The 20,350-nt window shown below is 40.6% G+C and overlaps 1 protein-coding gene across 1 annotated transcript; it reads left to right on the forward strand.

Moving 5' to 3' along the window:
- Nucleotides 1-5,800: 5,800 nt before the first annotated feature.
- EREG (epiregulin) lies at nucleotides 5,801-19,714 on the forward strand (the record flags this gene model as incomplete). Its single annotated transcript, XM_080909059.1, has 5 exons — nucleotides 5,801-5,846; nucleotides 16,453-16,539; nucleotides 18,031-18,154; nucleotides 18,661-18,810; nucleotides 19,633-19,714. The coding sequence occupies 5 exons, from the start codon at nucleotides 5,801-5,803 to the stop codon at nucleotides 19,712-19,714; spliced, it is 489 nt and encodes a 162-aa protein (XP_080765185.1).
- Between the last annotated feature and the right edge of the window lie 636 nt (nucleotides 19,715-20,350).

Raw genomic sequence — 20,350 nt, forward strand, 5'->3', positions numbered from 1 at the left:
TTAAAAAACTTGTTTCTTCATTTGTAATATGCATTACTCAGATATTTTAAAGGCTTTTTTAGTCAATGTTCTTAGTCTGCATTTACAATAATAGAAATAATTGTGAAATTTTCATGTGTTTGTCACTGTGCTGTGCACATATTTGTACCTTCCTTTACTCTCTGTAGCCTGCATTTCTCTTTCCACCTGGGCCCCTTTCACACTAAATAATCCTCTTTCTGTTCCCAAGTATTTTGTGCGTGCACGTGTGAGCACATGTGCGCGCGAGCGCGCGCGCGCGCGCACACACACACACACACACAAACACAAGAAAAAGACAGAGAGATCTAAATCTAGGTTCTGCATACTTTTAATAGGAATGATTTAAAAACAAAACACTTTCATAAGCATATGGTCATTGCAAAGTAATTTAGCAAATGTTTTGGAGATCGGGAACCAATAGTATTATCTCTTTCAAAGGCAGGAACATAGAAAGTTCATCATGAAGACTTTCTGCAAAGAGATAAGGTATACCATTGAAACTAATCTGAGACCAGATTGTTCCAGAAACAGAGAGTACAATGAAAACATAGGGCAGCCTCTCAAAGAGAAGCTAACCCTGAACATCTAGTGCACTGAATGGTATAGGTTAGAGGGTGATGCTGGAGGCTGGGGGCTGGCTGCTGACTTGAATATCATTCTTGTCGTTTATGAGCCAAAACCTTGGACTAAGCTCACTGTCCCACCTCTCCTGTCCCTCCCCCTTCCTCTCCTTCCTCCTCCCTATCTCTAATTCTTCAAAATGTAGTGTTATTTCGAAGTCTTAGCTTGCCCGTAACTCCATATTTAGACCAGACTGGCCTAAAACTCAAGGCTGTTCTCCTGCCTCTGCCTCCTGGGGTTACAGTTCCATGACCAATTAACTGTAGGGTTTTTTTTTTGATTTGTCTATAAAATGGAAATAAAAAATATTTCTCAGAGTTCTTAAAAGAACAAATTGGAGCGTGTGAGTTATAAAATGTGACCTATGGATGCTGGAATCTTATTACTTTACATGTCTAATTTAAAGAATGAATATGTACGTTCAGTTTTAAGGATAAATGAAGCCATGGTAAGTATTTTTTCACCATTTCACTCATGTATGCCCATTGACATTATCCACCACACACTCAAACAGAATCTACAATGTTAAATGTGTTACGAAAATTCCCTCTAAAGGGAAATCTTGTAAGTTACCAGATGAAACAACGAGAAAATATAGTTTAGCATTTGGTTAATGTAAAAAGCTTTTGACTTTACATTTTTAATTTAATATATATTAAAAAGAATTCTGCATTCTGAGTTCTCAAATCAACTCAATAACTGTTTTTCATGAAAGATACATTTCTCTTCTACCTTAACATGCAATAATGGTTGGTGTGAAGAAGAATGATACTGTTGTATCACTGCTTGCTCTCTCCTCTTCTTTTTCCTGACACATGGTCTTTTCTTTATTTTGTCTGTAACAGGGTCATAGGTGTGGAAGATTCAGGGTGTAGCTGGTACATCATCATGGAGACATTTAATCAAGAGGTACTGAATAAAAAGTTTACAAGAGATTTGCATAAAAACACTACTGACTGCTGATCATTGGTAGAAATATAAAACCCAACCAGATGTAGTCCAAGAGCTTGGGAGGTAGAGGAAGGCAGATTTCTGTGAGCTCATGCCCAGTGTGATCTACATAGAGAGTCATAGAACAAATGGTTACATAGAGAGATCATGTTTTAAAAAATAACAGAGAGAGCAAGAGAGAGGAAGGGGGGAAGAATTGATTGTCCCACAAAGATCATGAATCTAATAATTTGAATATTAAATAATTGATCTTGAACACCTTTGTATATTTGTGAGTATCCTGCTTTAGTTATCTATTCTTCATGTGCTCAGGGGTGGGAAACCCAGGGCCTTTAGTACACTGAATACTCTAAAAATGCATGACTTTCCTACCAACCCCCATCCATATATATGTGTAAATACACACATATGGACCAATTTCTAGAGGAAGAATTACAGTATTTTCTAAGTTTCAGAAACTCTGTTTAGTATGAAATGACTTCTTCAAGAGTGGGATGTGTTTGTTACATATTTAATGATAGCATTTGTTGATTGTCGCTTTTATTTCCTGCTTTACCGAAGTCCTGATCAGAAAGTCCAGTGTCTCATGCCCAAGCATACGCCCTGCTTCTTCTTTAGCAGCTTTTAATGATCAGGTGTTCCTTGTCCTTTGCTGTTTTGTGGGTTCTTCTGTCTTCCACCCTCTCCACCCTTTTTGTTTACACCTTTTCAACCCTCTAACAGTAGGTAGGGGGAGAAAAAGAATAGAGGGGAAAAGAAAAGAGATTCTTGGAAAAGTCAAGAGTCCAACAGGGGGCGACATGGTTAGACTACTTCCTGCTGAATTGAGGCATTAAGTTCCTTGAGGAAAGTTTGATCTTTGCCATCAGGATATCTAATTTCAGCTTTTTGTTGTTTTCTCTTTGAGCACAATTACTTAACAAACCTCAACCAACAGCAATGAACAACCAACCAACAAACCTAGCATTTATGTACCCCATGAAAAGTCCCCACATGCACACACAAACACACACACACACACGGAATGGCTACACACAGACACACACAGACACCTACATGCACACACAAACACACACACATTATATCATACTACAGAGATACATGTGTTTTTATGTTCACTGCTGCCGTACTCACACAAGGTAGGAAACAGAAGCAGCCTATATATTCACGAACTGATGAGTAGACACTGAAATGTGGCATATGTGCCCCACGAAATTTTATCTTCAGGTAAATGGATGGAGCTGGAAAAAATTTACATTGAGTAAGGTCCCACAGGCCTAGTGGGTCACAAAATAAAACACATAAACAAAAGTGTGAAAAAGAGGTTTGTAGGAAAGAAGATGAGTTATAGTGGGTAGGAAGGTGTTAAGAGAGGGTGGAAGAGGATGTTCATGTATGAAGGTGTGGACAAACTTGATCCTGAAAGTACATGCTACAGTGCCAGGAATTCGTTCAGTGTCTTTTAAGAACTGAATATATTTACTAGGCACAGTAAAAATTCAATATCATGCTTAAGTAATATTAAATATGTATATGTATATGTAATTTGTATATAAAGACTACTAATCTCTTAAAAATAATTTCACATATGTGTCAAATTGGGAAATGCTGATCTGGATGATATTTTAGCTTCATCTTTCTAGTTGGAAAATTACAGATCTATTTCATTCTTCAACTATTCGGCCCACATTCGCATATGTTTTCTGACTCTAAGAGGAAATTAATTGTGATTGATTGTACTTTATACTATGTATAGTATGTATTAATGAAAATTGTCCCTAATTATTTTTTAAAATACTGAATACTATTTTGCGGAGGCAGTAGCAAATCTTTCCTGATGTGTCATGGTGGAGTCATTCTCGAAAAGTAATGGCTACAAAAGTGAGTAAACATAGAACCAGTAAAGAAAAGATTTCCTCACACCGGGTTAGAAGCCAGCCAGCCGAAGGGCATGTGCTGTGGAAAGTTTTGAGAGATGTATGAGGACTTTTCCCTTCATACAGGCCTCAGCCACAGAGTGAGGATCCATCTTGTCTACAGATGAAGCCAGAGAAGCCCTTTGCTGGGTGCTGCTAGTCTGACCATTGCTCTCTCACTCCATGCTCTTCTTTCTTTAACAGAAGGCACAGCGCTCCAGAGTGAGCGAGTTCCCCTCTCCTTCATTTCTTGCAAGTACCTGCTCTAGTCACTTCCAAGCTGATAAGCCCAGCTGGTGTTTCACTCTTTTGAGTTTGCTTTTATTCCTGGGGACACTTGGACTCTTTTCATTTTCAGCTCTAATCTAATTTGTAACCAAGTCTCCTTTCTCTGGTTTACCAAATGTGTGATTCCTATCAATGGCCTGAAAAATGACAACCCATTACCAATGTCATATTTTTCATTGCTATAATAGATATATATTAGTTGAAAAAAAAAACATCATGAAACTCCTTACCATCCCCCCCCCCCAAAAGATTCCAGTCAACAGAGAAAGCTTGCCTATCTTTAGTCTATTGTTCATGGATTTCTCTGGAGTCATAAATATTGACTAACTACAAAGTCCCCCCACAGTGAGTGAGCACTTGTAGATAGGAGTGCGCGAGTTCAGGGAGCACTGACCTTCTAGACACTATGCTTAACACACCGCTTATCTTCCCCGATACTTAGCTAGTCTTACTTCTCCTTCACTCCTGAGCCAGGCTGAAAAGGCTGAGCAGGCTCTTCAAGGATTTCCACTCCAATGTTTAATTCTTCACCACTAAAAGAATGCAGTATTTCTTTCCAACAACAAAATGTGTGGACATTCAAAGGCCTTGACTTAAGAAAGAGAGAATAACAGGAAAAAGAATTTAAAAAAAAAGATCCATCTTTCTAACGTGAGCTAGAGAAATCAAGAAACGTATTAGCCAAAATCGTTCAAATTCCACTTTCTGTCCCAATCTGTTCGTGTACTAAGGTGACCAATCTTAATCCCTCCAGGGGAATAAAACAAAAGTGTGTGTGTTGCGGGGCGGGGGGAACCTAAGTCTGTACAGATATGAAAACCAGACTTACAAATAAAAATCAAAGTGTACAAAAGTGGTTTTACCAGAAGCGCAGGATCTGACCTAGGTTCTGTGAATCTAGGGAAAAGGTAACTCAAACAGAAGAAATCCTGTGGCGTCAAGAAGAACCAGGATAAATAGACTAATTTGCTTGGTCCCTCTTAAAGGGTAGCTATTCTGCCAATTATGACTCCATCAGCAATGGGAGGAAACTAAGAAGCAGAAATGCTGAGCTGCCCGGCCTGGCGATGGTGATAAGCTGATTTGCTTGACAAACTCCTGAGAGCTCAGGTAAGAACCTTCAGTTTGGATTTGAGACAGGCCTTCTCCCAGAGGCACTGGGAAGTCAGAAGCTGTTGTACAGAGGAGTACTGGATTAAGGCGGTGTGTGAAGTTGTTAACTCAAGAAATTTGCTAATAGATAGCAAATAGGACAGAACGGAAAAACAATGTAGGGCTTTCTTCATAATTACTAGACTTTGAGTGATAAATGTCTGAATCACGGTGCAAGCAGAGGGGCTGAGAAGGAAGGCGTGAGCGTGAGAGTGGAAGGCATTTCCGGGCATTTGAATAGGAGCAGAGCTCTGGGCCACTGACAAGCTTCAAGTGTGTCCCCAAACAGGGAGTTATTCCAGCCCTGAGTTGGCAACTCAGCTCTCCAAAAGTATGCACTGGAAACCTCAGCCCTGACTACAACAGTCACTCACCCACAGCAACTAAAGACACACACTACCCGGCAGATGACCCCATAGAGCAAACCAACCCATCTGGTCCCCACCTCCTCAGGGCTTGAGTCCGAAGACAGGGAGGGTGGAAAATTTTGGGGAGTAGTCCCAGCCTCACTAGAAAGACATTCATTCCTCAAACCCTCCTCTCAGGTGTTCCTGAGAGGGAGGATGACATCTGGCCAGTCCTTTGCCGGCCACCACTCCTCCCCCTGGGGGATGGCATTAGGAAACCCTGGACAACCCGCTAGTAAGTCCTCGCGTGCCTAAGCACCTCCCCAGACTTATAAAGGTCGCTGTGCTGCTAGGATGGTAGTTCAGCTCTCTTGCCAGGCTGCTCAGAGTCACAGCGACTTGCTCAGCTCTGGTCCCTGGATCAGCCCGGTTCCTACTCAGCCAACAGGCACCTTGGTTCTGCCCACTGCCGCCGCCCTCTGCGAGCTGCACCGCGAAAAAAGGATGGAGACTCTTCCTGCCTCGTGGGTCCTGGCGCTGCTTTGTCTAGGTAAGCCCTCGCGGCCGCCAAGAGGAGAAGGGGGCAGTGGAGGAAGTCACAGTGTGCAGGGAGCTGACCATCGGGTTCTACTGCGCTCTAAGAGGGAGTCTGTCTTTCCCACTAGCAGGGTTGAAAAGGTGAGGTTGAAACTTGGTTGGTTAAAATTGCATTTTATCGATAAATTCATTAGTGGATTATGTTCTGCAGGAATTAATATCAATTTTACTGAAGAGTTTTTTAAAAAGTTTAAAAGGCTCCCCCCCTCCCCGCTTTTCTTTTGAAAATGAGGCAGTTCTAGAACCCCAAAGGCATGGACAGTACCTCTGATAATGATTTACTTTCTTGGGGTGGGGCAGGTAGAGATTGTTTCAGCATACTAGAGACCTTTGTGCAAAGGACTGGGGGAGGGGGCGCTCTGGGATGCGCCTGCTCCAGCAGGGTTGCTGGGGCCAAGGATACCTGGGCAGGTCCAGAAACTGCCAAGGGACCTTTGACTTCTCACCTGCCTCTTTCCCCAGCAGCCCCTGCCTCACGGGCTGTAAAAATAGGTAATTAAGAGAGGTTTTTGTCTGTTTTATTGGTAGTTTTCTTGCTTGAGATGAGTTAGCAGGGGCAAGTATAAGGGAGGGGGGACCCCATTGTTTGTAAGTTTCTCTTTATTTGCTTTATTTTGTTTAATCAATTGTCCATAATTTTTTAAGTGCCAGATGATTTAAGTTATATATATATATATATATATATATATATAAACTTTCTCAATAGACAAACATTTTAATAAGGAAATAAAAGCTACCAATCTCACATTCTTTTTGAACTTGCAAGGAGACAAATTTCCCTGAGACACTATCTGCGCAGGATGTGACAGTTAAATTATTGACACGCCTTACAGGGGTTGGGAGCCCTAATGAAGTACATACTATGCATACTTAGAGATTACACGTTTAAGGGCAAGAACTCAGGTGGAAACTGGATCTGTGGTTTCTGTAAAAAAGCAGCTAAGAATGCCTTGGGAGAAGAGTCACTTTAAACAATGTGGCTTCGCTGTGTTTGGCTTGAGGTTTCTGTGAAAAGGATAAACTCTAAACTCTAAAGGGTGACAGTCTTCCTAGAGATAGGCATGAACCTAAAGGTCACCGTGATGAAGTGACTTTGTTTTTCCACTTGCAAGGTGCATCCACAATGCAAGCATCTGTTCTGTGCATCTCATTCTATGCTAATGTGGGCTAGCAAGAGTCCATGGATAATGAGGATGCCAGCACCTGATGCGTGTGTGCTGTGTGTGCTTTGTTGTCAGGAAAGTGCTTAACTCCTTTATTACAGTGCTTAATTAGAGCTCGGCTGTTTCATCAGCCGCAGAGCCAGTTCCAAATGAGCTAGGTCAGTTTCTGTTCTCCCAGTCTGTTGAGATACTTCTGGTCACGAGAAAAGTTCCTGTTTGGAGTTCTACATTGTATCTTTCTGGTCTGGTATGTAGATAGGTCTCATTGTTTCATTCTAAAGACAGCAAGGCCACTTCATGTTGGAATTTGCGTTCCTCCTCAAAGAAAAGATCACCTAGAAACCAGACTTTGTTCCTCTAAGGAAAGTGATACTTTAGATGTAAGGATACATTTATTGCTTTTGTGGAATGCCTATGCATTTGTGATTATGAGAGTCAAGTTCCACCCATAGCTACATTCAACCATTTCACTTCTATTACATTTGTGAACATTTAAGACCAATGCTCTTGTTTATGCACAAGGAAACTGACCCAAGTTCCCATACAAAACAGGTGAGAACTGGACAGAGGCTGGGTGTAACTTAACTGGCACTTGTAGTTAAATGAACATTGGGTAAAAGTGTGGACATAGCTCAGTTAGGAATAGTTTTCTGAGTAGTCAGTAGTTTTACAGCTGACTTGTCCCTTCTTATCTTGTGAGATCAGAGAGAGGGCGAGACAATTTCATTTTGACATTCACAGTTGGCAGTTATGTGTAGTGAGGTCTGAACTCAAACATTCTCATTCATGTCACATGGGGTTTTTGGAGGGATATTCATGAGAGACATCTCCGTAGCAGTTTGGTGTGGCTTAACTACATTTCGAGAGACTTAAGGATGGGAAATAGTCTTTCTCAAAACCACGAGAAGCAGAATCTCGGCGAGACAATGGGATTGCCTTTTGTTGACCCTAGGAATTTATGCTGTACCCGACTCTTGGCATGACCTGAGATGACACACCTGGGCAGGAAGCATGCTGATGGAACTCTCCTATCTGGATTTTTGACCCAGGGACCCCAGGTGCCTTTTGCATTGTCTTGTCACATGAGCAGCTTAGGTACATGTCTGGTTCAGCACTGGAACACAAATCCAGGAGGTGACACAAGAAGCAGCTATGACCAAATGCCTGCCTTGGGCTGGTCATGTTTTGTGTTAGGTGTTTTAGAGCCTACCACCCCCATTTTACCCTTAAATAAATCACTAAATAAAGCCAGATATGATGGTGTACTTTTGGTCCACGCAGACACTAAGACTCAGCAATATCAAACACTTAACACTGAGAGACTGGGGGCAAAACACAAAGTTAAGGCTGCTCTTCAGCAGGTGTCAGTAGTCACTGGGTCCAAAGGCTAATGGGGGGGGGTCAAAATGTTTTGATGAGAAACTACAGAGTTAACTGGGGCTGTCCTAGGACTTGGAACCTGTTGTAAGTGGGTTCCCTTCTGGTACTAAACCAAGCAGAGAAAACACTTAATCTATCCTTTCAACCTGGGCTAAGATTGTTGACCTTTTGTAAAAGCATATTATTCATATTATGTATGTTTGTATGATGTGTAGGAGCACTCAAGCTTGTGTGTCAATGGCTTCGTAACACATTTGTAATTTATGATTTCTGACCCAAAACGTTCATTTTTACTCATATAGAAGTTAGATATGAGCTTTATTATGAAGTAGTCATCGAAGCTGGCCAGGTCTTTTATTTCTTTTATTTTCCAAAATATTTACCAACTGAGGTGATCAGGAAGAAAGGACCTTATGTTTTAATTCCTGTGTCTTTATGTAATTGTTCATTTTTCTGTCCAGTTTTATGAATCTCCCATTTCCTGAAAAGAGAGGCAGAAGCGAGGAATCCTTTCTAAAGAGACTGTAAATCGAGGTGTGGCTTCCTCAGTTGCACTGTAAATATAGGCTTAGGCAAATTGTCTATTAATATGGCTATGATTGCTACTGAGGACATTCCTGTGGAAGACAATGGGAAGGCTTCCAAAGCAGTGACAGGAAGAACCTCAGAGAGGGCCACCTGACAGCCTTGGTATGCCAATGCAATCCTGGGACATTTTTTTTTTTTTTAATGAGGTAATGCAACAGACTCAGTGTCCTCTGGTGACAGCGTTTGTGTAAGTCTAGGTGTCTAGCTAGAGAGCAGATAAAAAGGTTCAGTTGCATTCTAGGTTAAAGTAATGATTTAATTGACTAGCATGTCATTTCTAATACTCAAGCTCATTTAACCTCTTAGGTCAAAAGCATGGATTATAAATGTGAGATACGGAAGTTACTGAGTAAAGGGGAGATGGAGAAAGGGGAAGGGGAAAAGGAGAGAGGGAGGAAGACATGGAAGAGAGAGAGAGAGAGAGAGAGAGAGAGAGAGAGAGAGAGAGAGAGAGAGAGAAGAGGAGGGGTGGATACTGAGTAGTGAGAAAGTGGATAGCCAGTGGAAGAATGAGGTTATCTAATCCAAACCCTGTACTCTCTCCATCTGACCTCACTCCCTGTTCTCTGTTCCTAGAGATAAGGAATTTCCTAGTCGGGGGATAAAATGGACTGAGCTCGAACTGGAGCCATATCTCAGGATATTTGACTCCACAGAAATGGATGGGCTAATTCTCTGTGGTGGGTTGACCTGAGGTTGCAGGGTGTTTAGCAGCAGATCAGGATTCCACCCACTAGATGTCAGTAGCAACTCCTACTGTGAGGACCAGAAACCCCTCCAGACCTTGTCAAATACCCTTGGCTGATAAAATTGGCCCTCGATGAAAACCACTGAACGAACATAGGCTTTTATTGTCTCCCCATAATCCACAGGTTGAATTACCAAGATCATACTTCTAGGAGTCTGGGTACCACTTCTAGTTTTTTAAAAGTCACCTTTGGGGGTTCCATGATTGAATGCTTGCCTAACATGAACAAAGTCCTGTTTAATGTCAGCATCACAAAACCTATGAGCTTAGCAGCACCTGTTGCTGGTTTCAGCAGTACTTGGGTCCTGTGAGTCCTTTCTTCAGACATTACACAGTTGTCCCCTGGCTCCTGTTATACCTCTTCCCATTCACAATACTAAATGCATTCCTCTCCTCCCATTTATTTCCCCCCTTCCTTGACCATTTCTGTCTGTCTAATAACAGTTCCTCAGTTTCCTTTTTCTCATTTCATACTATTTCCTTGGAATGTGTAAAAAGCTTCCTTATATAAAATAATATCTCATTTGATCTTCAGATGGGCTTCACCAGCTCCTTCCAGACTCCATGCACACAGAAAGGTGATGTATGACCCTCAGATTCAAATCCAGTAACTCACTAAGTCTTCTCTACACATTCACTCACAAATGCCTCAAAGGGGCTGATCTGCCAGCTTCCTGCACATGCACAGGTATTGTAACCTTGGTATGTTCTGATTGAATACTTACTTTTCTTCATGTACTCTGCTTTCTTCATCCTTACCCTCGGTATAAAACTCCACTGAGTCTATGAAGGACAGGAACTGTGCCTCTTCCTTTTTCCATTATGTTCAAAGCCTCACAAATAAAATGTGCTCAATAGATATGTATTGAATAAGTATTTCATTAATGTAACCAACTAGAAAGAAACAAGAGATGAGTTGATTTCTGCCTCTTATAGCTAAACCCTTCTTGTGTATGTGCCTCTCAATGGTGTCTAATTCTTCAGTCAAGTTTATATATTCAAGAACATCTTTATGAAGGAGGAATCTCCAGTACCTCTCAATATGTGCTTTATAGTATATAACTGCTTGGGGTGAAAACTAATTACCTGCAAGATTTTTGACCCATTCATAACAATACAATAGCATGCCTGTATTCCAAGGAACAGTTAGACTGACAGAGGATGTTTGAAAATTTGAGAATGTCCTCAGCTATATATAGAGAACATATCTTTTAAAACACTACCAAAGGGGTTTAATGACTTCATTTGTAGTCATTTTCTTGCATGTGTGCCTGTGTGTGTTCACGGATTAAAACCTTATCCTTGTGAAAAGATTCATGCTTGGCCTCCAGCATGTACAGTGAAAGTAAATTGGTTAGCGTGCTGCTAGAAATGTCATGAAATAGTCAAAGCTTCATTCATCATCACGACTACAGTCATCACCATAAATACAGTCATCACCATGACTACAGTCATCACCATGAATACAGTCATCACCATGACTACAGTCATCACCATGACTACAGTCATCACCATGGTTACAGTAAGAAGACACCGAACCACAACACTAGACTCTAACTGTTGATCCTTTATGGAGCTTCTCTTTCAAAATTAGACATTTATTTACATCTTTGGTTTGAGTTAATAAAAGTAGAGGCCAGAAGAAAGGACACACGTTTACACAAGGATATAAGAAGTCTCCCGAGGTAGACCATCTCAAGGAAAAAGATTCCAATAGAATTAAAGTAATACTCTACAGATGCATTCTTAGCTTATAGGAGAACCATGACTCATCTTTAGAATTCTAAGTCATACAGTTCCTGAACACCAAGACTAATATTTCACCCCATATACAAAAGTTCTGCTGATTTTCCTTCATATGGAAACACTTCTGTGATAAAAGAGGTATCCACTGAGTACCAAGTAAAACATAATTTCTCCTTAACGTTTTTCACAATGAGTTCAAACACTCATTCTTAACTTGGATTATTTTAGCACTGTATCATAATATCTCAAATGTATAAACACTTATATAGTTTAGAAGTTCCTACTGATATTACGAAGTAAGAGTTAATGCATACAGTTAAAAGGAATGCTATATTAAATCCTTCCTTGCCACTCGCCAAGGAAAATTTCTTAGACCTCTTAAAACTCAAAATTAAAAGAAATATCTGGATATCTGTATTACACCAGTCACTTGTGCTGATATATTAAATATAGTTTTAAGTTATCTGTACATGATGTTTAAGTGTATATCTGAAGCATAAGGATATACACACATATTCTCTGAAATACAGATTTTACTGGACAGGACAGAAAGTAGGTCTTTTCATGATGTGGTTTGACAGACTCACTGATGCAATCCCACACTTTAATATAATCACGTATGATTTCATCTGCAGGATATTCTGCTGGTGGATTCCATATAAGCAGAATTTTTCCTTCACTGTTTCTAAGTGCACAAAATCCAACAGATCTACTTTATGAAGAAATTCTATAGTTCCACCTTGGAAGAAGATGGCAAACTAAAAAGCTTCAGGGCAGGCCAGCTGGTGGGACCTTGGGAAGGATTGAAAGCAGATTTGCCTACCTGTTTTAGGCCAGACAAATATTGCTCTTCTGGTCTAAATTTCTGAAAGATTTTAGGGGGAGGTGGTAAGAGGAGGTGAACACCTCTCATTCACTAGCATTATTTATTTTAGACCATTTTTATTTGCTTTATTGTTTTCTAAAGAAGACCCCCCCTTTTTTTCCTGCCTGAGGCTTGGGGACCTTTTGCTGACTTCCCCTTCTCTTCAGTCATAGAGTTTCAGCTTTCTTTCCTGGGTCTTCTCTGTGAGCCTTGAGTGTCCTCACTAGGAAGTAGGTCAGAAGAAACTGTAGACAATGAGGACATCTGTCTGTCAGGTATTCTGCCTGCCTGTTGGGCAAACAGGTCCAAGCACTCAAAGGCCTGTAGCTGTGGCTGTCAGGGCTATCCCCATTCCGGTGACAGCACTCAGACTCTCCCACGCACACGCATGGTTCCCATCATTGCTTAAGGCTGTAGGTTGGGCCCTGACTCATGATGAAGAGGCGAATTGCATCCTGTGAGTCAGTGGTTCCATTTCCTGTTGCTGGGTTTGAGATTTCACTGAAATGCAATCTCCAAAAGGTGAAGGGGGAGATTAATAGAGAACATCAAATTCCTAAACCCACTTGGAGCTATGACCCAGATGTCTTGAAGTGGTTTTGGTCTTTGCTTTTCATGAAGAAGTTTTAAGCACATATTTGTGTTTATAGATCACCTACCTATGCCACCATACATAGACTTCATCAGGATCTTAGTAACCAGTACCAATTGCCATTTCATCTGATTTTGACATAAATGTGATCCAAAATGTTTCACCTAGTGAATGACTTTAATAGCAGAAATCCATTGTAAGGAACAAAAACCTTAAATAAGATATTTGCAATTGAACCATAGATTGTTATATACAAACTCACTAAAATTATTTAAAACTTAAGACTAAGGTACCATGTGGACAGGACACTATGACTTATTCCTTCCTTGTATAACTTTAAAAGTGGCGACTACTGGGCTGTGATTGTAGCTAATGACAGAATGCTTGCCTAGCATGGGCAATGCTCTCAGTCCAATCCTCAACATCGGGGTGGTAAGTTTTGCAAAAGCGACAGATATGGACATCACAGTCCTCTGCGGGCGGGTTTTTTCCAGTCTCCAAATCACATTTACTCCTGTATTCAGCTTTTCAAAGTCTTGTGTCAGGCACAGCTAGAGATCAGTGAGGACTCCTGTTCTCAGTCTGACAGCTGTGTATGAAAATAGATGATTTATACCCATTGGTTGCCATTCACTGGCGTGATCTCACACCTTAACGGATTACTTACAACTTCATCTGTAAACTATTTTGCTGGTGAATTACCTCAGCAAGTCTCACAGAAACTGTCCAACCAATGAACTGTCTCCCCACGAGCACGACAGGCCAGGGAAGGCCAGTGTTCCAGGAGGTGCACACCCTAGGCTAAACATTCTACAACCTACAAAGACAAATATCTCACCCGTGGCCCAAGCAATTCAGAGCTTGTAATAGAAGAACTAATAACTTATAAAAGCCTTAATAAACAACATCGGAACAGTAAACAGCACTGATTGGGTTCAGCTGCAGCCTACAGCAGGGACAGGTAGCAGCTGAAAGCAATCTTGAGCAGGAAATGTTCATCTTGACATAGCACCTCTTCTTGCCTGCGTGACTTCTAAATAAAGGATATTGTGCTTTGAGACAGAGAAACTCAGGTCCCCATCCCCACTCTCTTCCCTCCCTCACACACAGGTACTTTCCTGGATCGAGAAATGAAATGCCTTCTCCAGGAATTACAGGGAAGAGCTGAGTGTCGGGTGAGGGTGTTAAGGACAAAGTCATGTACAGTCAGAGCCCAGTTTGTGTTGAGAAGACTGTCTAGGTCAAAGGGTTTAATTCTTCATTACAGTGCACTGTAAAACTCTATCATGAAATGGAACAAAACTAATGTGGATGAGAATCCATCCCCTCCTCCAATTCACACACCTCATTCTGCAACTATGTGAAAACAGGTTTCAAAAGATGTTGGTCTTTCCTTTCCTTTCCTTTCCTTTCCTTTCCTTTCCTTTCCTTTCCTTTCCTTTCCTTTCCTTTCCTTTCCTTTCCTTCCCTTTCCTTTCCTTTCCTTTCCTTTCCTTTCCTTTCCTTTCCTTTCCTTTCTTTTCCTTTCCTTTCCTTTCCTTTCCTTTCCTTTCCTTTCCTCACCTTTCCTTTCCTCACCTTTCCTTTCATTCCTTCCTTCCTTCCCTCCCTTCCTCCCTCCCTCCCTTCCTCTCACCCCCCTCTCTTTCCTTTTCAGTCATTTAAGAAAGATTATCAAAGCAATTAATGCCCAGTGGAGAAGCCTGACTAGGGAGCAGCTGCTTCTAGAGCAGTGGTTCTCAACTTGTGGGTCATGACCCTTTTAGAGGACACATGACCCTTTCCCAGGGTCACCTTATATCAGCTCTCTGCATATCAGATATTATGATTCATAACCATAGCAAAATTACAGTTATGAAATAACAGCAAACATAATTTTACAGTAGGTGGTCACCGCAACATGAGGAACTGTATTAAAGGGTCTGCAGCATTTGGAAGGACAAATGGAAGAATATAAAACTGGATTTTTAGGCCTTGTCTTCTGTGATCATTAGATAACTGATCTTGTATTTGCACACACTGGACTCATTAGGGGTGGGTCAAGTTTGAAACATGGTAGGTAGTAGGAATCATGAGGTTGGACTTGACATTGATCTGTGTCTTGATGTTTAGAACACACTCTTGTGACGCTTGACTGATAAGGTCAAAGTTCCTCTGAACAAGGAGAAAAATCACCTTTTCTCAATATGGATTAAATGGTGTATTCAAATGCCAAATTATAGAGATTTATACTCTTACTATAAACCAGCAGAGGGCACTATCTGGATAGTTCACTCAAAGTACAGGCTAGAGAGTGACTAGAATATTTATGGGAATCTCTGCCAAGTATGGCATCTCAGGAAGTGGGGTCCATGTCTGTTCCCCTAAAAGTCTGTAAGAACAACTGGGAGTTGGGGAAAAGAGTCACTGTGTCCAAGTAACATATCTCAGGTTTTCTCGTGCTGTTCTCAGGTAATGTAAATAACATTCTGCTTTAGCTTCTGTAGTGTGTTCACCAAACCTGAGTATTACAATCCATTTCCAAATTCTGTCCCAGGGCCCATTTAATATGCACCATCCACTGGGACGTTCTTTGAAGTCCTTATGCTCAGTTCTCGTATGTCTGATGGAGGGAACGGTTTGTTCCTCAGCATCTTTGAAAGCATAAGGTGAGACAGCCTAGATAAAATGAGCAGAACACGTCTGAGGCCAGCCAGCTATGCCTGTCACTACTCTGGCAAAGCTATTGAGTATATAGTAGTAACTCCCACAGAGAACTGACTGCTGTTCCAATACGCAAAGAAGAAAGAAGAGAGGCCAATCATCTTGTGTAAATGCATCTAGAATTAGAAGGCTCTTCTTACCGTGTTTCCCAAACGACTCAGAAATGGCCTAAGTCATTCTGATGCTTAATTTCCACCGTTCATCTTTCACTGAATGAGACGGTTGTTTCAAGTTCACTGTGGTGACAAAGACTGGGTGGGTGCCAGGGCTTGCACAGCCTGGCATGCTTCTCCGGCTTCTTCCAGTACTAGATAAGACACACTCGGTCCTCCTGTATCCATGGGTTCAAAATATTTGAGAATACTGTCTGTACTGAACATAAACAACACAGTATACAGATATCATATAGCATCTACATTGTATTAGGTTTTAGATGTAACCTGGAGATGGTTTAGGGCACACTAGAAGGCAAACTTGGGTTATGTACATATCCTATGCTGTTTTATAAAAGGGACCTGAACATCAATAAATTTAATATGTGTAGGCAATGCTGGTGCTAATCCGAATGAACAAAAAAGGGCAACAGTATTCTCATTTTATCTAGGCCATATTTTGCTAATTATATGACTGTTTCCATAATAGTTTGTTATCATGCTGATGAAGTGACTGCTTACAACAAAACATTCCAATATCTACCAGAGACATGAAGAACTGTAGTGAAAGCTGCTTTTCCCTGAAGCGCTAATTCCATATTTGATTTCCTTCCATAATCAGGTTCCCACCTTCTCCAAGCAGTTATCAGCACAACCGTGGTCCCATTGTGTATCCCAGAGGAATCCGAGGATAACTGTACAGCATTGGGTAAGTGTATGGTTGTGGAAGTAACACATCTTCAAAGGAAATGTAATATAAATACCTGGGGAAGCAAGAGGAAGGGACACCAGCCGTATCTGTTTTTAGCCTAACAATTAACTAGAGATCTGGATTGCATGAAGAAATAACAAGGGGGGGAGATCACACATGTAGTTATAAGATTTGGATGTTGGAAACATAGAAACCAAAGAAAATTATATTGAGTATAAAGCCACTGTGGGGAAAGATTTGAAGGGGGCTGCTCCATGAAGGACAGGAAAATGCAAACTCCGTACACAGAATGTTTTCTCTTAATAGATGGTGCATGTAAGAGGACTGAATATTCTCATTCTGTTTCAGCCATAGGGTTCAGGGAACATGGAGTGCTTAGTGTGATCAGCACAATTTAGGGTAGAAATACAAAGGTGAATGGTAGACAGCCATGGATTTCCCACGGGCAACATGGCCCAGAAGTAACTCTGCTTTGCGCTGCGCTAAATCCAAAATAGTTCAAGGTTTGCTATTTCTCTGTTGTACACTGCCACAAGGGTTTCTGGAACTTTGTCAGTCTCCCTCCATCACTGCTTGTTTGTTTGGTTTTTATGGGTAATTGTTTGGGCTGGAAAGGGCACTCCAACCAGCATGCTCTCTTTGAATAACTTTCTAAATATTTTAGGTAAATCGCTGCTCTCCTTAATCATATATATATATATATATATATATATATATATATATATATACACATATATGCATATATACATACACACATACATACATATATACATATATGCGTATATACATATATACATATATACACATACATATATACACATACACACATACACACATACACACATATATATATATATACATATATACAGATGGTATACATATATACATGTATACATGTGTGCATATATACGTATATATATTTTTTCCCTTTAAAACTCTTACATTCACCGTTGTATGTTCTTATCAGACTCCCTATTTCCAAATCCGTCTAGTTCATGGTCAGGTATCCGTTTAAGAGATGCTCAAGAGGTTGGTTTCTTGGTTAATAATCTCAAATGATTTGGAGATATGCACCCCACCAAGGTGTAGTTTAGAATTAAACTCTCCTGAATTAATTAATGCTTTCAACTCGTACTTTAATTATTTTAAGAGTAAGGAATTTCAGAATTACTTTGAGACTTCAAAAAATAAGCTTTACTTTGGGGAAGGGAATGATCACAATATGGTGTGTGTGTGTGTGTGTGTGTGTGTGTGTGTGTGTGTGTGTGTGTGTATTATAAGAAATACATCCTCAAGATTCATTTTTTTACCTATTTATACTCGGTGTTTATTGGTTGGGGGAAGTGGTAAGTTGAGTAACGCCTGATCCCTGAAAATCCTTCACGGTTGCCCCCTGATCTGTCTGCTGGAACTGATTGATGAAAGGATAGTTACCCAGCCAGAGTCCTGGAACACAGGCCATTAAACTCTCCTCCATCCCTTGCACAGTTCAGATGGAAGACGACCCCCATCTGGCTCAGGTGCTGATTACGGAGTGCAGCTCTGACATGGACGGCTACTGCCTGCATGGACAATGCATCTACTTGGTGAACATGAGCGAGAAATACTGCAGGTGAATGGCGGAAATGAGCATCCAATGGCAGTTCTGAACCCTGAACTTCCCTCACCTCTTCTACTCCTAATCTGCTTCTGCAGAATGCTGAACAATCCTTTGTAGATACTATGAAAAACTTTCTTATTTCTTCAAAATTAGGAAACAAATCGAATGTTTCAGTCTAGACAGATTCTTTGGGGTGCATAAAAACCAGGGGAAATTTGCATACATCCTCTCCTACAATGACACACACACACACACACACACACACACACACACACACAATCAATCAATTCTAGATGACCAGTTCCATGGCAGCTACACAGATGGTCCTTTTGCTGCTGTAGTTTGGACTGGATGGGGTGTAGAGCTGTTTAACTAGTGTTGAGTTAACTTCGCACTCAATTTTGAATTCATTTTTATAACTTTTAACAAACCACCCTGGTTTCTTTATTGCAGTGGGGACTTGGTTCTTGTAACACTGACCTCCTTTTAAAATAATCGGTTTTCTTGTTCTCTTTTAGATGTGAAGTGGGCTACACTGGGCTGCGGTGTGAACACTTCTTTCTGACCGTTCACCAACCCTTGAGCAAAGAGTATGTCGCAATGACAGTGATCGTCATTTTCCTGTTTCTTGTTGTAACCGCTGGATCCATATACTATTTCTGCAGATGGTGAGCCAGTTAGTTTTATTGCCTGGTTTTATAAAACAAAAATTACCAGAAAACCCCAGACCTCTAAATGGGTTAAAATCTAAAGACAGTACGAGAGGAAAAAGGGGAATCTGCTGATGCTTTCCTGCAGAGCTCCTGGGTCTCATTAAGTCACTAACCTCTTCCTGCCTGTGCGCTTCTAAAACTCAAATAAGGAATATAACTACTCTATAGAATACAGACAGAAATTCTCATCCTATAGTGATTAGGCTTCTCCCCCTACAGTGATATTATTACCAGGTGATAGCTAGGAAGAGACATCACTAAAGATTGTCCCTGGACCTGTGAAGTAGAGAACACTAGAAGAGTAGCACCCAAAAAAATGCTTCCGGTTTTTGTTGTTGTTTTTTTTTTTTTTTTGTTTTTTGTTTTTAGTTTGAAGTTAGTGCAGACTGTTTAGTGAATTTTTTTCTCCAGAAAGTCACTGTTCAGATTTTGTGCTAAGTAGCCATCTGATGATAACGCTTTCCTGATTGTATACTTTATACTGGTGAGAGAGACTCATAGAAAAAGATTCTGGAACATCACTCCCGTCATTTCTCAGCTTTGTGCTCGTGTTAGGCCCTTGGAGAAACACTTCCACAGTGTTAACCATGTCCACGTCTTACCTAAACTGTCAGACTGCAGGACCCCGTTCTCTTGCTCTCTTGCTTTTCCCATCACCTGACCCAAACCTACTCAGTCTGGGCATTTTACATATGCTCTTAGGGTCTGTGTATTTATTTCAGGGTTTGTTTTTATAACTATTAATTACAGTGATGTTTTATTTCTGATTATTTACAGGTACAAAAATCGAAAAAGTAAAAAATCAAGGGAGGAATACGAGAGAGTGACCTCAGGGGACTCAGTGCTTCCACAAGTCTGAACAACGCCATCAAATTATGGACAAGGATTACATTGTGCCTGGCTGATGCCAATATTTTGTCATGTTAATAATATTTATGTTGGGTCATGTGTTAGGTCAATAACTATATTTTTAATACACTTAGAAAGTGTTTTATTTTTGACAGAAGTATATTTGCTAATATATTATATGTAAAATATTTAACATCGAAAGAAAGTTGATATTTTTGTAAAAATTTCCCGAGTACGGTGCTTTATTGAAAAGCTTCAAGGTTCATTAAAGATGGTGCAGTGCTTAGAGCTAGCATTTGTGTGAACTTAGTGATATGGTCAAGTCAATTGCATAAGTAATTTATTTTCTACGTCTCTCGTCCTGATAATTGACTTGATTATATTGTGGCTTGGCACAATGGTTGGTGAGCTTAGTGGTATGGTCAAATTAATTGCATAAGTATTTTATTTTCTGCTTCTCATGTCTGTGATAATTGCTTTGACTATATCATTATGTATTAAAGAGTAATAACAATGGGATTCCGGGGAGGTAAACACAACACATCTGAGGCCGCTAGTCCATGAGAGGATGTCCCTTCAGAGCCTCTGCTACTGGGTCCAGATGTGGCAATCCCCTGCGATATCACACCCAAACCATTGCTGCTCT

The sequence above is a fragment of the Micromys minutus genome (genome assembly GCF_963924665.1).
Source record: "Micromys minutus genome assembly, chromosome: 1".
Taxonomy (NCBI): Eukaryota; Metazoa; Chordata; class Mammalia; order Rodentia; family Muridae; genus Micromys; species Micromys minutus.